Source organism: Orbicella franksi, chromosome 12, assembly GCF_964199315.1.
Source record: "Orbicella franksi chromosome 12, jaOrbFran1.1, whole genome shotgun sequence".
Classification (NCBI taxonomy): domain Eukaryota; kingdom Metazoa; phylum Cnidaria; class Anthozoa; order Scleractinia; family Merulinidae; genus Orbicella; species Orbicella franksi.
Genome location: NC_138156.1, coordinates 17,438,762 through 17,463,127, shown reverse-complemented (window position 1 = coordinate 17,463,127; position 24,366 = coordinate 17,438,762). Strand labels below are relative to the sequence as shown.

General features: G+C 39.6%; 4 protein-coding genes across 7 annotated transcripts in view; 2 read left to right on the top strand and 2 right to left on the bottom strand.

Moving 5' to 3' along the window:
- The window catches only part of LOC145462260 (uncharacterized), a 61,334-nt gene that overhangs the window by 7,381 nt on the left and 29,587 nt on the right, over positions 1-24,366 (top strand). The window contains exons 7-10 of the mRNA XM_081445762.1: positions 3,767-3,986; positions 4,546-4,663; positions 5,397-5,510; positions 7,012-7,125. Of these exons, the coding sequence (XP_081301888.1) occupies positions 3,767-3,986; positions 4,546-4,663; positions 5,397-5,510; positions 7,012-7,125 (566 nt within the window). The remainder of the gene's footprint in view (positions 1-3,766; positions 3,987-4,545; positions 4,664-5,396; positions 5,511-7,011; positions 7,126-24,366) is intronic.
- LOC145463572 (uncharacterized) overlaps positions 1-24,366 on the bottom strand; it is a 157,639-nt gene that overhangs the window by 116,121 nt on the left and 17,152 nt on the right. The window lies entirely within an intron of this gene.
- The window catches only part of LOC145463571 (uncharacterized), an 11,698-nt gene continuing 5,924 nt past the window's right edge, over positions 18,593-24,366 (top strand). The window contains exons 1-4 of one of the 4 annotated variants that reach the window (XM_081447337.1): positions 18,593-19,338; positions 19,766-19,971; positions 20,464-20,598; positions 20,732-21,120. In XM_081447337.1, the coding sequence (XP_081303463.1) occupies positions 19,331-19,338; positions 19,766-19,971; positions 20,464-20,598; positions 20,732-20,949 (567 nt within the window). In that variant the 5' untranslated portion in view covers positions 18,593-19,330 and the 3' untranslated portion in view covers positions 20,950-21,120. Of the gene's footprint in view, positions 19,339-19,374; positions 19,972-20,463; positions 20,599-20,731; positions 21,121-24,366 lie in introns of those variants that run through there. The other 3 variants (XM_081447338.1, XR_014041349.1, XM_081447336.1) reach the window with 3 other exon arrangements.
- Positions 24,277-24,366, bottom strand: part of LOC145463637 (uncharacterized) — a 1,328-nt gene continuing 1,238 nt past the window's right edge. The window contains exon 2 of the mRNA XM_081447394.1: positions 24,277-24,366. This exon is cut by the window's right edge and continues 919 nt beyond it. Coding sequence (XP_081303520.1) covers positions 24,277-24,366 — 90 coding nt within the window.

Below are 24,366 nucleotides of genomic sequence, written 5' to 3'. Positions count from 1 at the left end.
TACAGCACAATGTTACTTTGCACTATTTTAACTTGATCACATGCACCTGCACCAGCACTCCGATCCGTGTCGGGATGGGCAACCTTTGCCATGTAAAAATATAAATGTAAATATTGCGAAGTTATTGTAATTTTTCCCTTTTAAACCAGAAGTGATCGAGTTTTTAACAAAAAGACTAATTCCATGGTACACAAAGGTTAGCTCATGTCAATCATCATTCCTTGGAAATATCCCGAGTTCGCTCATAGAGCACTTTGATTTACCTCAATTTTATAAAAGCTGGCCATGGTGCTTTTGGTTCAAACATGATAGGTATTACGGAGAATTTAAAATAAATACCACAGAATTTTAATAACAATAGTAATAATAATAATAATAATAATTATTATTATTATTATTTTATTATTATTATTAAAAAATAACAAACAAACTTCACTGAGTACTTTTTCATACAAACTTGAATTTTACATGTACGTGGTTAAAAATTCAGAAATTCTGTTATTCCTTAAGTTTTTTCCCTAAAATTATATTAATAATAATTACATCATAATTTTAATAATAATAATAATTTAATATTAATAATTGAAAAGATTTTTACCGGGTAATCACTTCAGTTACAAAACTGATATCAATGTGGGCCCTTTAAAATAAAACAAAAATGAAATGAATATTTCAAAATTATTAAAATGAGAAATTAAAAAATGCGTCAAACGCTAAAAATTTAAGAGTAAAAACTAATTGCACCCTGTAATAAAACGGACGTTTTGCAACTCTAGCCTAATTTTATCGATAAAAAGATTTGTGCTACCTCTAGTAAAATACGTCTTGTATTAAAATAGTTTTTAAATAAATCCGGGACATGTTCCTTGTCCTTAGGGCATTTATTGAAAAGTTCTTTTATATGCTCGTCACGTCTCTCAGAGAGCGGCTTCCATCCTAATCGATCTATAACGGCATCACTCTTCATTTCTTGAGAGTGACACGGACAGCTCTCTTTTGCAAGCGTTTGATCTTCAGTTGATTCTCATTGCTACAACCGTGTCAGGTGACATCGCAGTACTCCAGTGGTACTCAACTTCTTGTTTATCTCAAGAATAGGAGTACTTTGGAATAAAGGGCTGTTTTTATCAGTCCCTGACAATCGCTTTGTGTTCGGAAATTTTAGTTACTGCGTATAAGATCTTTAACACGGATGACATGTAAAAACCCAATCTCCAAGAGTATTGTTTTGCATGCGGCATTATCTTAACTCTACTGACTGTGGAGTTGGATAATGAGCCACCTCAGACCTGTTTAATTACTTAAAACTGTTCTTAGACCCCGGAATGAGTAATTACTAAAATAAAAATCTATGGTCAACAATTTGAAAATTAAAACAGGGAAAATTAGGCAGCGGTCAGCACGGTGCAATACTGCAAATAATTAAAAAATGGATCGCAAGATTTGACTTGCATATCACAGGAGTGTAGAAAAAGAAAAGAAATTCCGCACAAAAGTACTGGCAATCAGGTGAACCTCATGTTTGGAAAACAAGCCCTGGAATTTAGCCGCATAGATCTCCCGCGGTGTCTAATTATAACAGATCCTCCGCAGATTGATTACTCTGGAGCATAATAAGAATCAACAATTCAATTTCTCTGTGGTCGATATATATCCAAAAAATGTTTTGTTTTTTTTCGTCCTTGTCATAAAGTTAAGGTTGCTGTCAAAATTATAAATACAAGTAAAATGCACGACGACCGGTAAACAAACATCTTTTTATTGGGAGGCATCAGATTAAGGCATGCAACAGATAAAAAGCCTTCTTCAATATTTCGGAAGGGTAGCTAAGCTCTTGCAATTCTATTTGTTGTCATAGTGTAGCCTGCAGCTGATATTCTTTTGGGTACTAGGGGCATTGTATCGTTTACCTCACTTGTGTTTGTGCCGCTTAAAGAGTAAGAATTGACCGCGTTATGACTGTTGAAGCTGCTGCGATCTAAGCTTTCGTTTCTATATCTTAGTTACAGTATTTTCGGAATTAGAACATCGATGTTTTAGGTTTTCGCCTTCGTGCTTGTAACTTTAACGGTCACGAACAAGTTTTAAAACGATCTTAATTCAAGATAACCTTCGATAACAAATCTGCACTTTTTCTTTGGCAGATGAAAAGCAGCAAATTACTGTCCTTAGTGATTCCTTTAATTTTTGCAACATATATCTACACCTCAGCCGGCGCTCAAAGTTTCCGACGAGATGGCAAATACAATACAGTGAATTTCGCTCATTTTGTTGTCAATCCTTCGCACCGGTTAAGGTTACTTCCCACCTTCGCAGGTGCCCTTCGGGAAAAAATCGTACGCGCGCCAGTTTCAATAAAACCCCAACAAACTATATATCATAAGAAACCTTAATAAATGTACTTTACGAAAAAACTACAATTTCAGCAATGTTTTCTTTTAGGAAATGTCAGGAGGCGGTAAGGCCTGAAACGACCGAGGCTTCTTCTATTGAATTTATCGGGTATCGGATTCCGCAGTGCGAGCAAAATGGCTGCGCAGTCTTATTCACAAGGCATCAATCAACGAAAGTGTGTCGGGCTTTTTCGATATTCTGATTGGTTGTCTAGATATCCACTTCTAAAGTTGGAGTAGCTAAAAATATGCGAGACTTGTTGCGTAAATGGACGCCACGGGAAAAATGTGTTAAATATCAAAATTTCCCGACACACTTTGGTTTGTCATTATCTCTGGAATGTTCTGGCAAAATTTCAAGAAAATCCGTCAAATCTGCATACCCTATAAATTCGCTCAAAGTGGATGTATTCCTCCAAAAATCAAATGCGAGATTTTAGCTTGTAAAGGTTCGTAAACAACTTGCGCCACGCCCGGAGATTATCACGCCTAATAAAACCGCAAACCAATGGAACAACAGGACCTCCTAGTGCCTATGACAATAGATCAAGATTTCCCGGGAAAAGCATCGCATTGCAACATGTTTTTTTTATCTCGCTCAGTGGAGTTCAATTTAGGACGGCGACGTAATATAATGGGCAAAGACGCCAAGGCAAAGGCAAAACCCGCGTTAAAAAGGCTAAAGGCGGAAAATGTGCCGCTGAAAAACAAGACGTTAAGGAATCGACGGACAGCTTAAGAAATACCCTTATTGCTGAAGTGAGTTCCCTTGGGTAGGTTTCATTTTCTTTATCACTTCCGCCAGATTCCGACGAAGAATCTTGTTCGCAGCCTTCACTGACGTTAACTTTGATTTTTAAGCTACTTGCTCCAAGGATATTCGAACGCTCCGGATCTTCTGCAGACGCCGAGATTGTCGAAGGCGTTTGGCCAAACCAAGGGCTTTTGTCGCTTTCAGCAAGGTTTTTTTTTTCTTTCCTTGATAATACGGAGGTTTTTCTTTCTTCTTTGAGCCGGGTTTTTTCGTTTTCTTTACCGAAGGCCATTTTTCTGCTTTTGATTTTTCCATAGGAGTTAGCGTAAAGAGCTTCCACGTGGGAATTTTTGTCAAGTGCGTGATGTAAATAAAAATATGCAAATGACATGAAATACGAGCGATGAGCGTTTGCCGCGAAAATTTCCCCAGGGTTCTCGTCCGTTGACAAGATTGTGACACCTTCCTAGTTTATTAACTTTATTTGAAAATACGTTTTTTCTAAATAACTCGGCCGCTTTTTGAGATTTTTAATGTTTCTCTTTTGGAAACACTAGATAAAATGACGAACTTAAATTTTGTCAAATAAAAGAAAAAACGATTTTTTTGGTCTCTGAAGGTGGGAAGTAACCTTAAGCGGCGCTGTTTTGGTGAGCTTCATGGTCTTGAGCCCCATAGAATGTGCTTATCAATGCATTCATAATCAAGATTGTTACTCGTTTAATTTCGCTACAACTTCACTTGACGGAAGACATTCTCGTGAGCTGCTGAATACGGACAAGTTTCTCAACTCGGTGGATTTAGTTTACCATGCTGGCTTTGATCATTATAACATTAAGGTAAGAGTCAAACGTTTTTGTTCTTTCACAATTCCAGCTTGTTTTAGTTTTGTGTAATATTCTTACTCGTTCTGGATCAGTTGTAGAAAAGTGATAGTTTGGAAAGAAACGTTACTCATCGACAACTTAATTAATCAAAGATATGATCGACTTTGAAACACCCATTTCGAAGGCTTGACAGGTTGTTTTCGAATCAGAACTCTTTCAGGCTAGCAAAATTGCGTTGTGAATGTGCCTGCCGAAATGTTGTTATCTTCACACCAAATAAATCATGAATAAAAATCTTGCATACGATAATATTATTTCATAAGGATAACCGCAGTCGCTTGTAGAATATCTGTAATGCAGATTGCAGAAAAACATTTTCTAGTCAATGAAGACGTTTTTTCCCTAAACATATTGCAATTTATTATTAACATGCCCTATTGCCTCGGTTGGCACAGCTTATTATTCAGAACTAAACTCCAGCGAGAGTGATCTTTCTCACTTTCTACGAATTATGATTTTAGTAAAAGACATTTTAACAATTCTGAGAAAGTTCCGCTGTATTTTTCCACAGACACCTTGCATGAACAACCCATGTCAACATGGAACTTCTTTCTGTCGACCGATTTACAATCGAGATGACTATCAGTGTGTTTGCAAAGCAGGTTTTACCGGAAAGTATTGTGGAATGGGTCAGTTTAATTTTCTTTTGTCTGATATGCACACAATTTCCGAACTGAGAGTCGCTTCAAAAAGGATAACTGAGGCATGTGCAAAACAGAAATCTAAATTATTAACTGTTAATTGACTCAATAATTATAACAAACTAAATTATAAAACCGAGCGATGACGAATGGAGCGGTTTTTCAACTGAGTGTTGTAAAACTTAAATTAAAGTAATCGTATCACTCTGGCCAATCACAAAGGACACAGACAATCAAGTGAACCAATCAAAACTCGAAGTAAATACATGCGAACTCCCCGAAGCGCGGCAAAACGTCTGAGTGAGTCACGATTGGTTAATTTTGGTTTTACTTCTGACTGAATGACAAACTGGCGCGAATTTTTAAGCCAATTGAAATAGTTCGACACTGAAATGAAAAACGCTCTAGCTACAGAAGATCAGTAATTCCCCATCAAGAGACAGTATTAGTTACTTGAACCAAGACTAAAGACATTTTGTAGTTTTTGGTGCCAATATTGTTTTGATTAATCCTTGTATTGCTTGCAAAATTACAACAGTGGTATAACTATGACAAAACATGTGCATGTCAAATAAAGATCCCAGAAAATTTCCTGAAAAAGAGTAAATTAATAATGTGCATTAACATCAATACGGTATGCCCACATTCCCTTTACACTGGTCTGTTTGCTTGACAATTTATGGACGTCTTGACAAAGTGAACCGGCATATATATTTTACAGATATCAACGAGTGCGCCAGCAATCCTTGTTTAAATGGAGGATCATGTATAGACCAGGTTAACGGATATGTTTGTAGCTGTCTGGCGGGATATACAGGGACTAACTGTGAAACAGGTCAGGGGATAAAACTAAAAAATTCAGAATAAAAATGTCCAGGATATTTCCAGTGTAGACTTACTTTTCAGTGTTCATGGCTTCGGGAATGGATAGCTGGAAGGGACCACCACCGTAAAGAAATATAACAGTATGATGCACAAAGCGAGTTCTATGGTTACGAAAAGCCCTGAATATCATCTTTTACGAAACAATGGCTTCACCATATTTTTGCATCAAAATCCTTTTTTGATTTTCATCGATCTTTTTAAAATGGAATACAACTACTTTTATAATACATTAATTTAATGATCATGGTCGATAAACCAGAATTGTTAGCACAGTTCAAATTGTTATGATCTTAACGTAGATATCAACGAATGCGCCAGTAATCCTTGTTTAAACGGAGGAGCGTGTACAGACCGGGTTAATGGATATGTTTGTGGCTGTGTGGCAGGATATGAAGGAGATAACTGCCAAACTAGTGATTGGAACATGTTACTTTGCCGTAGACTCTTCCATGATTGTAGAATGTTGGGAAGCAGGGATGGGACGGAGGTGAGAGCGCTCGCCTTCCACCATTGTGGCCCGGGTTAATTGGAATCCTTAGTGGACCCGGTGTAATGAATGGGTTGAGTTTGTTGTTGGTTCTTATCCTTGCTCTAAGGGTTTTTCTCGGGGTTCTCCGGTTTTCCTCCCTCCACTGACAAAAACTAACACAGTACTTCTAAATTCCAATTCAGATCTAGAAATATTGAACGAAGAGGCTCTCTGTGGGATATACAACCGCAAATTCCTATTTATTTATTTATTTGTTTATTTATTTATTTATTTATTTATTTATTTATTTATTTATTGTTATCGTGTCAGATGATGTCAAAACATGGTCGAGTCGTGGGTGAGGCTGCCAATAATTGTAAATTTAAAAGATACATTTGGAAAATCTTGTTCTAGAGTACAATAAAATTTCGTCATCCGTCCTCATTGCACCATGGGACGCATAAGCCCTTACAATAAAAAGAACTAAAAAACAATAAAATTTATTTCAAATTAAATTAAAATGGTAAAATAGCCAGCAAACTTGAATTTTACGACAAGAAATTTTTCGCGAAAAAAGGCAAATTTGTCTTAAGTTTTTGTTAAGGCAACAGATGGGTCGTAAGTTTTGACGGCTTTAGTTTCCGAGAAAACGAATTAGGACAAATTGCCGTTTTTTTTTTAAAAAAGTACATATATACCAGTTTCTCCTCGAAAACATCCACGTTTGTGCAACCGGTTGTAAAAAAATCACATCATTTGAACTTTTTCTTCATTCTAGTTCAAGCACAGTTGAAGGTATCCAGAAAAGTCAACCTAGATTATCTTCGCATATTCTCACATGTATTCTCAGTCTCCTGATGAACACGTATTTATATTGTTTCCTTGAGAAAATTAACCTATTGATTTGTATTGGTTTAACTGGCAAGTCTTTAGACTGAAGTTCTTTATGTTCTTAACTGTGCACAAAAACATTTTCACACAGATACCAACGAATGCGCCAGTAATCCTTGTTTAAACGGAGGATCGTGTACAGACCAGGTTAATGGATATGTTTGTAGCTGTCAAGCTGGCTACACGGGCATACACTGCCAAACCGGTAAGTACAAAATATGATTTACGTCTCTTGTTATAACAGTTCTGTATCATGTGGTTTAAACACAACGATCGATGAAGACGCTCACAATATAACTGTTTAGAAAATAACCCAGAGAAAATACGTTCGCTGATTGGTTTAAAATCGTGTTTCTATTTATATTTAACAATTAGATTATGAGCTCGAGATTTCTATCGCGCAATAGTTGACGAGGGCGCAGCCCGAGTCAACTATCACGCATAGAAATCGAGAGCGAATAATCTAGTTGTTTTAGTATAAATCTACTAGCGTTCTATCACGAATGCTGTTCTCTGATTGGCTACGCTACTCACTATCTATTCTGTTGTAGATAGTGAGTAGCGTAGCAGTGGGCGCTTGTTAACAAAATGACGGCCACTTTGTGCGTTTTCGAAGTGTCTCTGAGGAGGATTTAGATAAAGTTGTGAACGACTAGTAGATTTATACTAAAACAATTAGATTGTTCCCTCTCGATTTCTATGCGTGATAGAAATTTCGAGCTCATAATCTAATTAAATAGAAAGATCAGTAGAAACACTCGTAGAAGTTTGGGAGAACTGGAAAATCGCCTGCCTGTCGATTCGCGTTCCCACAGCATTTCTGGTTCTCCCAAACTTTGACTCTTGTTTCTGTAACTCAGCAGAAACATGGTACATGTTTTCTATTTCTTAATTAATTGAAAATCGCTTAAGAACCTTGAGTGTTATTGGCATTTTTAAAGAGTTAATTTTCAAAGATAGTTTCAGCTAAAGAAAGGCATCTGTTTATACGGATCGTATCGGGTCGACGTCGTGTTCGTAAGAGAACTGTACAGGCCCGCAGCTGATCTCCGTTCCGCAAATGATCCCCAAATTGTAGAGCAAATGATCCCGGAACCGGAAATGATCCCCAGATTGCACCGTAAATGATCCCTTACCGGAAATGGTCGCCTCGCCATAAAATTTGGAAATGTGAGGACTCAGGAATCTGGACAGTGGATTTAAATTTTGTGCAATCGCTTTTTTATTACTGTGAAACTCTGAAAACCGTGAACATTTGGATTTGATTCCGAAAGGTTAATTTCATAACGAGCCAGACGTTCTTAGCAACCAAAAAACAGACCTGGGATCCCATGGAGATGTAGAACTTTTAGTCCTACATCTCCACGGGATATCCAGTGGCTTACAACATTCCAGTGTAATCATATCCCTCTCGGTGATCGTTTATGTTCCACAAAACGCGTCAAGTTTTGCACGAATGTGTCATAATCCTAAAGTGTGAAATTATATTTACTGTAAGACAATTCCATCGTGTCAGAAAGATACAAGACATTTTAATAGTCGGCGATGCGGGAAATCGCGCGACTGACGTGAAGAATTTGAATTAAAAGAAAAAATAACGTTGAAACAATGTGTTTTCTAGGTTGGGGTGCAAACGCCAGTTTAAAACTTAGACTTTTTGATACATTTCTTACTCTTGTAAAGCTACGGAGCACGTATAGATGAAACGTTTTCGCTAATCTCAGTTATCACTGTTATTCAGTAAGCGAAGTGACTATGCCCAGCAGCCCAGAAATGCCTGAGTCAGAAATGTTCTCAGATTTTCCGCGGAAAGCCTGATTGAAACCTGTTTAGGGTATTCTCTGTATACATGTTTGTTGCTTAGCGATTCCAAAAATAATCTGAATTTTCTAGTATTCGAATTCGAAGATCATGTGCACTGACACTTTGAAAATTAGTTAATGTTATGGGCAGTCAGAAAATTATCTCAAAAATTATGTCAAAGCTCTCAAGAGCGATAGAAATCTCGAGTACATGATGTAGTTCTTTACCAGAAATGCCGAGCGATTCTGGAAACAGCACGACGGAAAAATCACTATCACGATTTTGTTACATATCCCGAAGCACTCAGCAACTGTATTGCATGGACTTCAGCCTGGATGAACCAGAAAGGATATGTAACATGTTCCTATAATGTCACGTACGACGGAAAAATAACTGTGGCGATTTTGTTACATATCCCGAAGCGCTCAGCAACTGTATTGCATGGATTTCAGCCTGGATGAACCAGAAAGGATATGTAACATGTTCCTATAATGTCACGTACGACGGAAAAATAACTATGGTGATTTTGTTACATATCCCAAAGCACTCAGCAACTGTATTGCATGGACTTCAGCCTGGATGAACTAGAAAGGATATGTAACAGATTCCTATAATGTCACGTACGACGAAAAAATAACTATGGCGATTTTGTTACATATCCCGAAGCGCTCAGCAATTGTATTGCATGGACTTCAGCCTGGATGAACCAGAAAGGATATGTAACATGTGTCTATTATGTCACGCACGACGGAAAAATAACTATGACGATTTTGTTGCATATCTCGAAGCGCTCAGCAACTGTATTGCATGGACTTCAGCCTGGATGAACCAGAAAGGATATCTAACATGTTCCTATAATTTCACGCACAACGGAAAAATAACTATCGCGATTTTGTTACATATCCCGAAGCGCTCAGCAACTGTATTGCATGGACTTCAGCCTGGATGAACCAGAAAGGATATCTAACATGTTCCTATAATTTCACGCACAACGGAAAAATAACTATCGCGATTTTGTTACATATCCCGAAGCGCTCAGCAACTGTATTGCATGGACTTCAGCCTGGGTGAACCAGAAAAGGATATGTAACATGTTCTTATAATGTCATGCACGACTGAAAAATAACTATGACGATTTTGTTACATATCCCGAAGCGCTCAGCAACTGTATTGCATGGACTTCAGCCTGGATGAACCAGAAACGATATGTAACATGTTCCTATAATGTCACGCACGACGGAAAAAATAACTGTGGCGATTTTGTTACATATCCCGAAGCGCTCAGCAACGGTATTGCATGGACTTCAGCCTGGATGAACCAGAAACGATATGTAACATGTTCCTATAATGTCACGTACGACGGAAAAATAACTATGGTGATTTTGTTACATATCCCGAAGCGCTCAGCAACTGTATTGCATGGACTTCAGCCTTGATGAACCAGAAAGGATATGTAACATGTTCCTATAATGTCACGTACGACGGAAAAATAACTATGGTGATTTTGTTACATATCCCGAAGCACTCAGCAACGGTACTGCATGGACTTCAGCCTGGATGAACCAGAAAGGATATGTAACATGTTCCCATAATTTCACGCACAACGGAAAAACGACTGTGGCGATTTTGTTACATATCCCGAAGCACTCAGCAACTGTATTGCATGGATTTCAGCCTGGATGAACCAGAAAGGATATGTAACATGTTCCTATAATGTCACGCACGACGGAAAAAATAACTATGGCGATTTTGTTACATATCCCGAAGCACTCAGCAACGGTATTGCATGGACTTCAGCCTGGATGAACCAGAAACGATATGTAACATGTTCCCATAATTTCACGCACAACGGAAAAATAACTATGGCGATTTTGTTACATATCCCGAAGCGCTCAGCAACGATATTGCATGGACTTCAGCCTGGGTGAACCAGAAAAGAATATGTAACATTTTCCAAAAATGTCACGCACGACGGATAAATAACTATGACGATTTTGTTACATATCCCGAAGCGCTCAGCAACTGTATTGCATGGACTTCAGCCTGGGTGAACCAGAAAAGGATATGTAACATGTTCTTATAATGTCATGCACGACTGAAAAATAACTATGACGATTTTGTTACATATCCCGAAGCGCTCAGCAACGGTATTGCATGGACTTCAGCCTGGGTGAACCAGAAAAGGATATGTAACATGTTCCTATAATGTCATGCACGACGGAAAAATAACTATGACGATTTTGTTACATATCCCGAAGCAGTCAGCAACTGTATTGCATGGACTTTAGCCTGGGTGAACCAGAAAAGGATATGTAACATGTTCCTATAATGTCATGCACGACGGAAAAATAACTATGACGATTTTGTTACATATCCCGAAGCACTCAGCAACGGTACTGCATGGACTTCAGCCTGGATGAACCAGAAAGGATATGTAACATGTTCCCATAATTTCACGCACAACGGAAAAACGACTGTGGCGATTTTGTTACATATCCCGAAGCACTCAGCAACTGTATTGCATGGACTTCAGCCTGGATGAACCAGAAAGGATATGTAACATGTTCCTATAATGTCACGCACGACGGAAAAAATAACTATGGCGATTTTGTTACATATCCCGAAGCACTCAGCAACGGTATTGCATGGACTTCAGCCTGGATGAACCAGAAACGATATGTAACATGTTCCCATAATTTCACGCACAACGGAAAAATAACTATGGCGATTTTGTTACATATCCCGAAGCGCTCAGCAACGGTATTGCATGGACTTCAGCCTGGGTGAACCAGAAAAGAATATGTAACATTTTCCAAAAATGTCACGCACGACGGATAAATAACTATGACGATTTTGTTACATATCCCGAAGCGCTCAGCAACTGTATTGCATGGACTTCAGCCTGGGTGAACCAGAAAAGGATAAGTAACAGATTCCTATAAAGTCACGTACGACTGAAAAATCAATATCACGATTTTGTTACATATCCCGAAACACTCAGCAACTGTATTGCATGGACTGTAGCCTGGGTGAACCAGAAAAGGATATGTAACATGTTCCTATAATGTCACGTACGACGGAAAAATAACTATGACGATTTTGTTACATATCCCGAAGCTCTCAACAACTGTATTGCATGGACTTTAGCTTGGATGAACCAGAAAAAGGATATGTCACATGTTCGTATGATATGAACGAGCGAGGGAAAAAGGACGATTTTGTTGTTGTTTTTGTTTCCCATAGTGTCATGCATTACTGAAAAATTATGTGGTTTTAGTAAAATATCCTGTAGCACTCGGTAACGTAGAAATACTGCGAGGACGTTTGCGTGGGAAAACCAGAGCGGATTTATAATATGCGGCTACATGGTGATTTTACTATATATCTGGATTCGTCTTTCAGAAAACTGGTGTACCATGGACTTCAGTTTAGGGTCTAACCCACGAATGAAAATAGTGATTTAACATTTTAGTAGCTATCTAGTCCCCATTCAATCTAAAAGCATGACAATGGGTGTAAGTTATGATACAAATAAAATATTAATCGGAAGACTTAACTTGGTACGTTTGACTTGTTGAGTTTTGAAGCTGTTGTCTTGATTCGATGCTCTGGGAGGTTGGTCACGGGCAGCGCAACCTGAAAACACTTTCTGGTTCTCTCCGTCGTTTTTGGGTGAATGAATTCATCATATAAATCAATCGTGGCTGGCGGTTTCGTTTGGTTTTCAACAACTGTTTTATGGTTCAAGCGAAAACCAATCCAAATGTATAGTCAGGGCAGCTCCTTTGTTTCCCTTCCCGTGAAAAGAAAACCCACGCGCCTTCTTTAAAGTGCACCTAACCCCCAATTTTTTTTCGCTAAAACGAATCTAGACTTTATTTGAAGCATTTGGGCGAAGAAATTTTTGAATTTGGTTGAATCCTCGATTTTCTATGCCCTTTCAAAGTCGCGCTTGAAGTGTTTCACGACCGCGTTTTAGGGAGTCTGGGGCGGCGGTACCTGATGACGTCTACCCAGGAACCAAACACAATAGCGCCTCAGTCAACTCTCTGTATTTGCTCGAGAAAATGGAACGCAAAACTAATCGTTCCGATGTATTTTGGGACTAAAACGTCCAAGTTTTGTCTCAGAATCATTTCTTTTTCGTCACTGGAGTCAGAGTTAAGTTTCGATTCGGAAGGCTCCGAAATAAACTTCGATCGAGCACGTTCGACAACTGTGAACTCACTGCTTAGAGCTTTGAGAGCAATTTACAATATTTCAAGCGACGAAGGGGAAGACTTCTTTGCGGACGAGCTGCTTGTATATTAGGAATGGAAAGCTAGATACGGAGTGGAGGAGCAGGCAAACGAAAAGCAGGAAAGAAAACTCAAAGACTGCTTTGGATGGTAATTTCGTCATCTAAACATAAGATTCCCACGCGTGTTTATAGCCCGTTTACATTTGTCCTTGGCGAGAATGTATTTTGTCAAGGTGTGATTGTTCTGTTAAATCCAGTTTGTGTTTTACTTTCAGTTAAATGCTTCATATTTATAAGAGCGACGTACGTGTTGCAGTTTTCGAGACTTGATGACCTCCAAAACATTGGCTTCGATCGATTGAAAATCGTATTGTTTGGACCTGTATTTTTGAAGCTGCGGGAAGCAAGGCGGAAGGAAACATTTCATACAATTACCGATTTCACATTGTCACACGTTTTAAGTCGTAACTCCAAATAACCATTGTAAAGTGTTCTCAAAGTTTGCAGTGAAATTCGTCGGATAAGCGAAAAGGATGTGTTCCCTAAGCGGTCCGCAGATAATGTTACGCGGTCATATTTCGACGCTCTTGCACAGAATCTTTGTCGCACTGCTGATTTCCAAACCTTCGAAAAACTCTGTGAGTCTAACAATTTTGCTATCATGTGATTCTAAAGGATTAATCTTCGACTTTCATCTAAATCGAAAGAGAAATAAGTGTTGGTTAGCGGCGTACAGTTGCGATCTATTTACATATCAGTATAACGCTTCTTGATCATGATCGGATCACACAACTTTGCCGGTTATGTTATAAATACTGCGGGATTGGAAGATATAGGTTGTCGGTAGTATTTCTACAAATCGCTGGTTAGCTTTAAGCAGAAAATTTATGAAAGTAGCGTTCGAAAGTCTGCGGAACAAATTCCAGTGAGAGTTTTTCAATGGTTCTCACAGATTCCGTTCGCTTGTTTCGGTTCGACAAAATCAACCATCGTTTACGTCTTTATTGCACCATTAGCCGATCATCGTCAGTAAATTGTACAGTATATCTTTCTTTAAATCTGGAATATTGCTGCAACAGCCGATAGCACCTCTGGAAGGCGTTTCTGCGCGCTTTTCGAATGTGTATTGCACCATTCTGAAGGAAATGAGAGGACGTGAGTATCCAACCTTCCTGGGTAGACGTCACAAGAGCCGCTGGACCCATTCTCTTCAAACTCGGTCGTGAAACAAAATGGCGGTGTTTTGGAGCTATTTTCGAGATTTCGTCGGGGCACAGAAAATCGAGGATTTAACGGAATCCAAAAATTTTTTCGCAGAACTATTTCAAATAACAAGTAGATTCGTTTTAGCGAAAGAAAATTTTGGGGGTTAGGTGTACTTTAACTCCTCAAGGCAAATTCGATTGGAAACTGGCTCAATTTCCCACAAATGCGTCAGAGAGACACCATATCTTCTAACTCAGAGGCACATCTCGTTTTGTGTCCGTTTTCAACGACCGATGACGGGTTCATTCGAAGTCGAAGTCTTTTTTTATATATATGACCGCGCAATATTCCCGCGTTATGAAAATTTGTTATAAAATATCAATTATGTGGCCAGATCATATCTGAAAATAACCAGGTTACTTTTGTACACAATTACTCTCACTGAAAGCAATTATCGCTAACCACAATAGAACCGCAAAAGTCTTGCGATGACAGCAACCTAACAGATAAATGACATCACCCCGTAGCAACCGGACCTGACGAATTTTTGAGCTTCCGGTTAGCTCTGGCTTCGGGTTAGAGCTCATAATCTCGTTGTTAATTAGTGAGAATTTAAAAACAGGGCCAAAGAATTTTAAGGTGATTCCTTGGTATTGCACTGCGCATCCCTACTGCGCACTATTTTTAGGGAGTGTAGGTACACAACCTACGAAATTTCCTCAAACTAAGCTCGACAGCGAAATAAATGCTCGTTTTCCCTCGTTGACCTAGATTTTTTTGCATAACTTTTGTGTACAAATTGTAAAGAAAAAGATATAGCTAAAAGAGTGCACAAAACCGTTTCTCTAGGATGCGAACTATGACCTCGAAAACAACGATTCGAGGAACGTTTTGAGTCAATGTCGTTTAGAACTGTGTGATTTTTTCATAAATTACATATTACATTGCTCCAATTACCAGAGACTTTCCACTTATCAATATTTTTTTTCAAGTCTTGCTCTAATAACTTTTGCTTCTAGGGGCCCGTTTCTCGAAAGCCCTGGAAACTTTTTCGGCCTGCAAAGCTATTTTTAACTAATCTGTATCTAAAAACAGAGAGGTGTATACGCCTGAAACTTCTTGTATGAAGAGAACCTGTTCGTAAAAACAATATGTAAGTGAATAAAACAGCTCCGTAATCATAAGGTTTAAGAGTTTGCTACGGCTTTCCGGTTGCGAAAACACTTCGGGACCTTCGAGAAACAGGCCCCAGCTACCGCAAAATATAACGTGAACTGATGAAATAACGCGTGTGGTTAGGCATATAAATGGGGTGAGATCGGCCCATCATATCTGTTAAGCGCGCATGATGACCTTTCCTTTTTATTGTATTTTTCGAAACAGTGCTCGGTAGGGAACAATCAGGGAAAGTTTCAAAACAATTGTTCATCAACTTTTGTTTCTGCTCAAGAGATCACCTTAACTTTTTGCTTTTCTTTAGAAAAGGAGTGGCAAGTATTTAATTATGGGACTTTCAGAATCAGAGGCTGCATCTACACACAGATGACAAAAAATCGGTCTCCAAGAGTATTACATTGAGTAGTAAGGGAGGACGTCAACAAATACCAGCAAACTTGTGCGACTACTTGGGTAGCCGCACCGGGCTCGGAAGCCTCGCCCGAGCGAGGCTTCCGAGCCCGGTGCGGCTTCCCAAAAGCAGCCCCAGTTTCTCAGTGTTTGTCGACTTCCTCCCTAACTACTGAAGAGCTCTCCCCGCATAATTTTTTCATTTGAACATTTGCGAATACTGAAAGTGAAGAATGATCATCGCAGAAAATTTTCCAATTTAAGCAGTTGGAAAGAAGAAGCCTGAAAAAAATCGGGGCTTCAACGGGATTCGAACCCGTGACCTCCGCGATACCGGTGCGATGCTCTACCAACTGAGCTATGAAGCCACACATTGGGAGCGAGGTCAATTAATTGAGTTCATATCTTCCCGTGAGGAGTTCAAATATGAATTATTTCATATATTCTTCACATCATTTCACCTCTCACGGGAAGATAGCTCAGTTGGTAGAGCATCGCACCGGTATCGCGGAGGCCACGGGTTCGAATCCCGTTGAAGCACCGATTTTTTTTTTTTTTTTTCAGGCTTCTTCTTTCCAGTTGCTTCAATTGGAAAATTTACTGCGATGATCATTCTTCACTTTCATCTACAACCGCAGTTCAAATATGAATTATTTTATATATTCTTCACATCATTTGCGAACACTGTTCATAAAATGGAACAGCAACGGCTTCACGAAGTAATCCAGAATATTTTGGATGAACCAATTCCTGAAGGAGTGAAACAGCGACTTCTGAAACCACTTAGACCCTCTCAAGGGGGTAATAAACCCATCGCGTCTCTTAGGCGGAGGAGGGAAATAAGATGGAGAGCGCTCCTTGAAGTAAACACCGCTTTTTACATTCGTTATCATTATGCATACGTCATTGTGAACACCGAAGACGGATGGGCTGATCGAAGCACACAGGTTGCGAGAGAGTTGGCAAAGAGCTACTTTAAACTCACAACAGCACCAAACAAAGTCCCAAAAACTTCACTTGATAAACTGGATAGGTTGAAAGGCATCTCGATCAGGGGAAACAGCTATCAGATTTGCTTGGCATCAGAGTCTATGAACCTGAGCGCCAGGAAAACGATGAAATTCTGTGGCATCTCAGAAGGAATCCTTCAGATAAGCTGACGAATCTGATTACGCTCGGGGTTTATGATGGACACGCGTTTTTGATTAAAGACATCGCGAAGCCATTCATGTCCAATACACCCAACTAGAGTCGATTCGTCTGAGGCACTTGACGATTCGACTCGATTCGCACAGAGTCGATCCGCACCACCGGAGGTCAAGACCCGTGAATGATACATAAACGTTTCTCGTTCTTAAAACGTGACTACAAACTTGAGTCGATTCGTGTGAGGTACTTAACGATTCGACTCGATTCGCACAGAGTCGATACGCACCACCGGAAGTCACGACCCGTGAAATAATAATACATAAACGTTTCTCGTTCTTAAAATGTGACTACAAACTTGAGTCGATTCGTGTGAGGTACTTAACGATTCGACTCGATTCGCACAGAGTCGATCCGCACCACCGGAAGTCAAAACCCGTGAAATAATAATACATAAACGTTTCTCGTTCTTACAACGTGACTACAAACTTGAGTCGATTCGTGTGAGGTACTCAACGATTCGACTCGATCCGCACGGAGCCGATCCGCACAACCGGAAGTCAATACCCGTGAAATAATGATAAATGAACGTTTGTCGTTCTAAAGACGTGGCGACAAACTTCGGTCGATTCGGTGAGGCACTTAACGAAGCGACTTGATTGGTCGGGAATGTTTCGTGCAAAGTGGAATCATTTCCCTGGAAGTTTACTCGCAGTAGGCAGTAACTGGGGTGTGAATTTTTTGACGATTCGTGTCGATTCGCCCGATTCGTCGCGAATCGTCTTTTGCAAAGTGGAATCGTCTCACCGGAAATCGACTTGCGGTAGGCAATAACAGGGGGTGTGAAATTGTTGCGATTCGACTCGATTCGGACGATTCGTCGCGAATCGTTGTTGCAAAGTCGAATCGTCTCACCGGAAGTCGACCCGCGCCAGGCAATAACTGGGGGTGTGAAATTGTTGCGATTCGAGTCGATTCGCACGATTCGTCGGGAATCGTTGTTGCAAAGTCGAATCGTCTCACCGGAAGTTGACTCGCGCTAGGCAATAACTGGGGGTGTGAAATTGTTACGATTCGAGTCGATTCGTACGATTCGTCGCGAATCGGCCTTGCAAAGTCGAATCGTTTCACCGGAAGTCGACTCGCGGAAGGTATAATATGGTTGAGGACCTGTCATTCGGTTAAAAATACGGGCATTTCAATAAAATTAATTAATTGATTCATTCATTCATTCATCCACACGATTCGCCCGTGGCCATCGGTTTGTTTAAAGGCCGCATACTTTGACTACACGCTCTCTTTGGTTACAGGATTCTTATAAAAGGCGCACGTTAATTTCACGTTGTTCGCGTAAACAGAAATTACCTAAGTTAATTGCCTAATGTTAATCCAGGGATATTGAAATGTTATTCTTCATTTCGATGTGTGCTTTCTTCACTGGAAAGTCTTTGGCTTTGTTCCCCAACAACGATTGGTAACAGAGCCGCAAGCTTTTTTATAACTGGATTGATTGGTTAATTTATTATTACTTCACAATCCTTTTTGATAACCCGTTTCTTATTTCTAAATTATAGTTAAGGCTCGTAATAAATGTTTATAAAAAGACGGTCGTTATGGCGTTTTCCGCGGAATATTGACGCTGGTTTGTGCACTTTATTCGGATTATTAATTCTACTCCAGTCCTTTTCTTTGTTTTTCTCACTTTCATGGTATGTTTGCATTCATTACAGTTTGCATGATAACTTTGGTGAGATTTCGTTCAAAAGATGGCTGGCTTTTTAGCAGATCGTATGCGTTTATTTCGTTTTTTATCTGTTATTAATTTCGTTGGAACGAGTTTTTTAAAGTTATGTTCATTTACCTCGGTTGTGAAAAGGTTTGTTTGTGGCGAAAAGGAGGAAATTGTCGTTGATGGAAAGAGAAAGCGGTTGGATGGCGAGGACGCAAGTTTTGCTCGTGTGGTGGAAGGTTTTTTTTATTTGTTTCCTGAGTTTGGGGAAGTGGAACGTGGCTTCCCAGATTTTCACAACTTCAGTTTGAATTCTGGGAAGCCAATGCCAACGGTGCTTGTCAGTTTACAAGAGAGATGTAGGGGCTGTAACAATTTAGCTGTCGATCCAAATACCCATGTTGTCGTTATTTACCAGGAACAGCGTGGCAGCTATCTTGCTTCGCGAGTAACTAAATGCTGTCGCACTTGCAAGATATATGAACACTATGGTTATTGGACGCAGGAGGGAAAGCGCCAGTTTAATGACGATTGCTTAGGCAACGAATTTTTGTTGTCATCTGAAGACACTGCTTTCCAGTAAAGCAGTGTGCCAACTTTTTGATAGTCGGTGCCGTGCCATTCGCGACTTTCGCACAGACTTTCAACGGAAGGTTTGGATATGACTCAAGCTGCAAAAAGGGGCACAAGGGGACACAAAGTGGACCTGTTATCAAGCGAATGAAAAGGTATTGTTAATATGTATTATATTTTCAGTATTTCTTTCGGACGTTTTCCACAGAAACCATGTTATTTTAAACAAGGGTTAGACTTGCGAACTATGCAGCTTTTCTGGATCGTTTGGGAGTTGTTAATTGACATATAGTATGAATGATTATTTGTAATTGTTATCAAATGAATTGCTACTCATGCGTCAATTTTCAATTTCATTTTTACATAATTTTTCTTACTATACGGTTGGTTTCTAACGGACTGAGAATTACCAAAATTATACTTGAATTTGATCACTTAAGGGAGTAATCAAGTGTCTCCATGGTCACCATTGTGATGTGATTAACAATTTGCCCAATAACAGAGTTGAAAGCAATTTTTTTTTACCCACCAAATTTCTTTTAAAATGCATCTCTGTAATCTTTTATTGTTTGGTTTTGGTAGAGACAAACCTTCAGAACTCACTGATCTGCTACAAGCACGCCAGATGCTAGATCGAAGACGTCTTGAAGAAGCTTTTCTATTATATGCATGCCTTGAAATCATGAAGAAATACAGTTTGCAATTAGACAGCATTTCATGCAACCGCAACGATTTGGCTGAGATGATGGCTGGAAAGTTCCATGATGCCTTTGTGGAAAAATGGAGTGGTGAGTGGTTCTGTTATAATGCATTTCCTGCTTCACATAATTTATGCCTAGGTAAAGTTGGTTAATGTTACCATGCTTATGCATAATGCCATTTGGCTGAAGATAGATTGTGAGCAAAGCTGAATATCAAAAGTTCTTAATTTTGAATTTTATACCACCTTCAGGATTCCATTAAAGCCAAACAAAGATAAATAATTTCCAGCACAACTGTTTTTTCCTGCAATCTAGCTTCAGAATTATGAATTTCCTTAAGTAAAACTTGAGCTGTAGGCAACGCTGTTTCACTTATCGCCATATTGAAGTCAGAGAGTGTAGTCACATGCCTCATTTTCATACTTGTACTGAGGCGTACCTAAGCACTTCTCAACCTATGAATTTTGGTGTTTTAGTGATACACAGTACATTGTTTATTTCTTACTAAGTGTAATGCTAACTAATTTTGAAATTCTTTGAATACAATGATTACACATCTCATGTTCTATTTACAAACAGGCCATGTTTGTGACACCCCTGGATGTGGCTCAGTTCTGGTCCTTGATGGCAACATGAAAAATTGTCGTCAAGTTTGTGCTTGCCGTGATATTGGGGAGTTAAAGTTTGCTGCACTACAAGGAAGTGTGGTTGTTGGTGTGTATTTTTCACTTGAATTTTTTTTTTCCATGTTGTTCAGATATCACTATGTTGATAGAATGTACTGTATGGGCAAGTTAGTTAGTTTCATTTGAAATTTGTTTAATGTAAGCTTTGTTTCATTTCATAGGTTGCCAGAATACCCCTGCCAAGGGATTCCCTTACTGCGAGGAGCACAAGGATCTAGCACGTGAGTTTATAAATGATGAAGAACCAGTTGCTGTTGCTGAGGCAGGAAGCGGCCTTCTAATTGTCAGCATTTTGAATGAGAGGATACCACATCAAGATAGTGTCTATGAGGTACAGTGTAGTAATCAAAATCTTTTGGAATACCAGTTAAACAACTAGCTCTAGTTCATTTCTCTAGGTGACCCCTCAATTAAATTCCCAAGGATTCTCAGGAAAGTAACCTTGTAAGAATACATGAAAAGGTGTGATTGTGTTATAATTAATACGAAACCTTTGTTTTGATTGAAATATGGTTAACTTTTAGTTCAATTTTCTTGCGGGATAATATTGAGAGCTTAAGAGGCTGTCCGTGTAAGAACCGACCACTCGATTTTCGGCCGAAAACAGAATTTCTTCAAATTTTCTGTGTGAGACAGTTAGTCCATATGATAAACAAAAATAGCAATAATTTGGCTTTAAGTGCTAGTTTTCAATATTTCTGGCGATGATTTCCGAGTACGGTCGAAAACCGTAAAAACCGTTCTGTTTCGAGTCAAATTTAGGTGTTGCGCTGAAGGAGCTGAAAAATTACGCTTTTACTCAAATACAATAAAACTTACAGACAATTTTATTTCATGTTTTTTCTTTCGATTAACGGTAAAATATTTAAAATCGGGCTCAAGAAAAATTAATTATGATTTTTTGAAAATGCCCTACAGATAGCCTTCGCAAAATTTTAGCGGGCATGCTGCTGGTTGAAGGAGTATTTCTCAAAAGTATAACGTAATCTGGAGCCCTGACTAATACTCATGTTTAGTACTAGGGCTAGTGTACCGATAACAGGAAAGAAAACTTTGGGCACTAACCTTTTGGAACTACAGGAGTACGATCAACATAGCTAATATTTAGAGGCGAAAGTTTGCGTGACACAGTTTTGCACCGATTATTGTTCCTAAGTTTCCCACATAAATTCTTAATTTTCTCGCATGAAATATTACCTTGAAGGAAATATTCTCAAAACGTGCTTTTTGCTCTGGATAAGGCATGAAAAGCCTTAAATTCACGAAATATTCTTCCAATTGGCAAGTTATAAGCTAAAATGAGCGGCTGCGGTTTAAGTTATCTTCTGTCTGGCCTAAAAGCTGTTTCTAAAATTCAGTTAAATAATTAAGGTTTGGACTATAAGTAAAAGGACACTCATATTTAACAACTAGAACCGTTTATCATATAATTTAATGCCTAGAGAGGAAATATTATTGTTCACTAGTGTACTTCAGCTGTAGCGAGAATCTAAAGAAAATGTAGATTTCAGTCGTCTACATTGTAGCACGCTGGAATGTCTAAGTTATTTTTAGCATGTCACGGACATTCTTACCGCGTTGTTTTAAAGTTGCAATAACAATGACTGCAAGATTTTCACGCTGAATTATACGCTTTCTATCTTTGGCTTCATTTTCTTTGAAATAGCTTTTAGTTCAATAAAAAGAAAAAAAAAATTGTTAAGCCGTATGTACAACGCCCAATACATTCTGAAGAAGACATTTTGTGAACTTGTTTTCCTAACGGCGACATTCACATCCTTCTAAGAATTTGGATAGGTTAAGTACCAAATTCTTTTCCCGATCTTTTGAAGCAAAGGGAACTTCAAAATATCTAAGTATCTCCTTCACCATAACTACACTGAAACTGTCTAGTTTCTCGTCTCGTGAGAGGTCGCACAGGCAGTAGGAATCATAGCAGATTGGATGTCTAGGACTGAGTTGGGCGGTTACATTCTCCAGTACCCCATGCCTTTCTTGCTCTTCCTCCTCTGCGTACACGTCCTCTATCTGCACCTCTTGGTTCCCCTGTCTTCTACGTGTGGCCGCCAGTCTCGAGAAGAAACCTTGCACTTGACTCTTCGTTAGCCAGTCTTTTCTTTCAAACATCCCCGAACCATCTGGTTTCCTTGATGTTCTCATGTCTGCAGCCACTTTTCCGGAATCTGCTTTGTTGCCAGTTCTCTCTCCGAGGTCGAATTTCGTGGTTAGGCACTGTTTAACCTCATCCGAAAACCGCACAGCTTGACTTCGAGGTTTGTGTAAAGCCCAGCCAAGCTGTAAGTCACTACAAGAACCAGAAGCTTCATTTTTGTCACTTTGCTCATCGCTATGTACCACAAGTGCGCGGCCGGTTTCCTCGTTGTTGTCAACAGTAAGGAATTTTTCGGCCCAGTCTCTTCTGAGTTTGTCATACACTGTTTCGGAGCCCCCGCGTACTTGGCGGTGTTCGCCGACATCAAGATGACTCTCAAGCTCACTGAATTTCTTAAACAGCATCTGACATCCTGCCTCAGAGCAGAAGAAGAGACCGCTGCTTTGTTCGTCATCACTTGACGTAGCCTTATGGAATCGAGTTTCCTTGACTGCGAAAAGGTCTACATCTACAACAAGATCTTTTGGACCTTGGGGCTTTACGATGATGTCTTGATAGGGAATTACTTTACCTTTCCCTACGCCATAAGCTCTCCACACCCGAATTCCATTTAATTCAAATTTAAAGTTATGATACCTACTGAAACCATCCTCTTTATTTACCTCGAGTGTTTTTTGAGTCTCATTTACTGTGCAAACGCAAGCAGTTGTGCCTCGAACAGGACGTTCGGAAAGCGCTGTACACATGTCCTTTGCAGAGAGAACGTCGTTTCTCTCACTGCAATATCGTCGGATCGCTGATTTCATCGGACAAAGGATTCTATCGCACACATCTTTTCCGTACTGTGGCTCGGAAAAGTCATACTGCGTGACAGTAAGGCCAACTCGTTTCCCAGCATCTCTTACGGCCGCCAAGAGGAAGTTGTTGTGGTAACAGCCTGCTTCGTCACTCCTAAGACTCACTTGGGTAATCTGGGGGTGATCCTTTTTTACAACCTCCAGTGTGTTTTCAATGATTGAGCAGACTGCATACCAGTCCTGCTGACACGAATCAAAGATATGCGCATATGATTTCAGCTCAACCTTCTCAGTGCTAGCATTCTTAGTTATGACCGTTGATATGTGCGAGCTAAGGCCTCGTTTTCCAAACCAATCGGACTGCTTCTCACGATATCTAATTTGAAGAAATTTCATGGCCCAGTCCATTATTAGGATAGCTGACGCGTCGTCGGCTGATCTAAGTGCATCTTGTTTAGCCTCTTCCTGATTTATCGAACGAATAACGTGGGCTTTCCACACCAAGATGTCTGACTCTGCGCGATCAAAATCATATAGCAGATCCTCTCGTTGTTCTGAACTGTAAGGTGTCCAGGATGACCCTTCGATCCCCAGTCTGACTTCCTGCAGTACATTCTTCATCCCTTGGCAGTCATCGCAACTGAATACGTGCTCATGAGAGCAGGGTTGTTAGAAATCGGCTTCGACAGGATCACTAAGCGCAAAATGTCGACAGTGGTCAGCCCAAATAGAATCATTTAGCTGGCAATGTACGCGGAAGTCAGTCTTGAGATAGCGTTTTGCATCTCTGAGCTTTCTACGAACATTGAAGACACCACTGTTTCTCCATTCCTCCTTTCTCAAGAGTTTCAACCAGTGTCTCAAGAGTCTGAAATCCCGCCGCGCC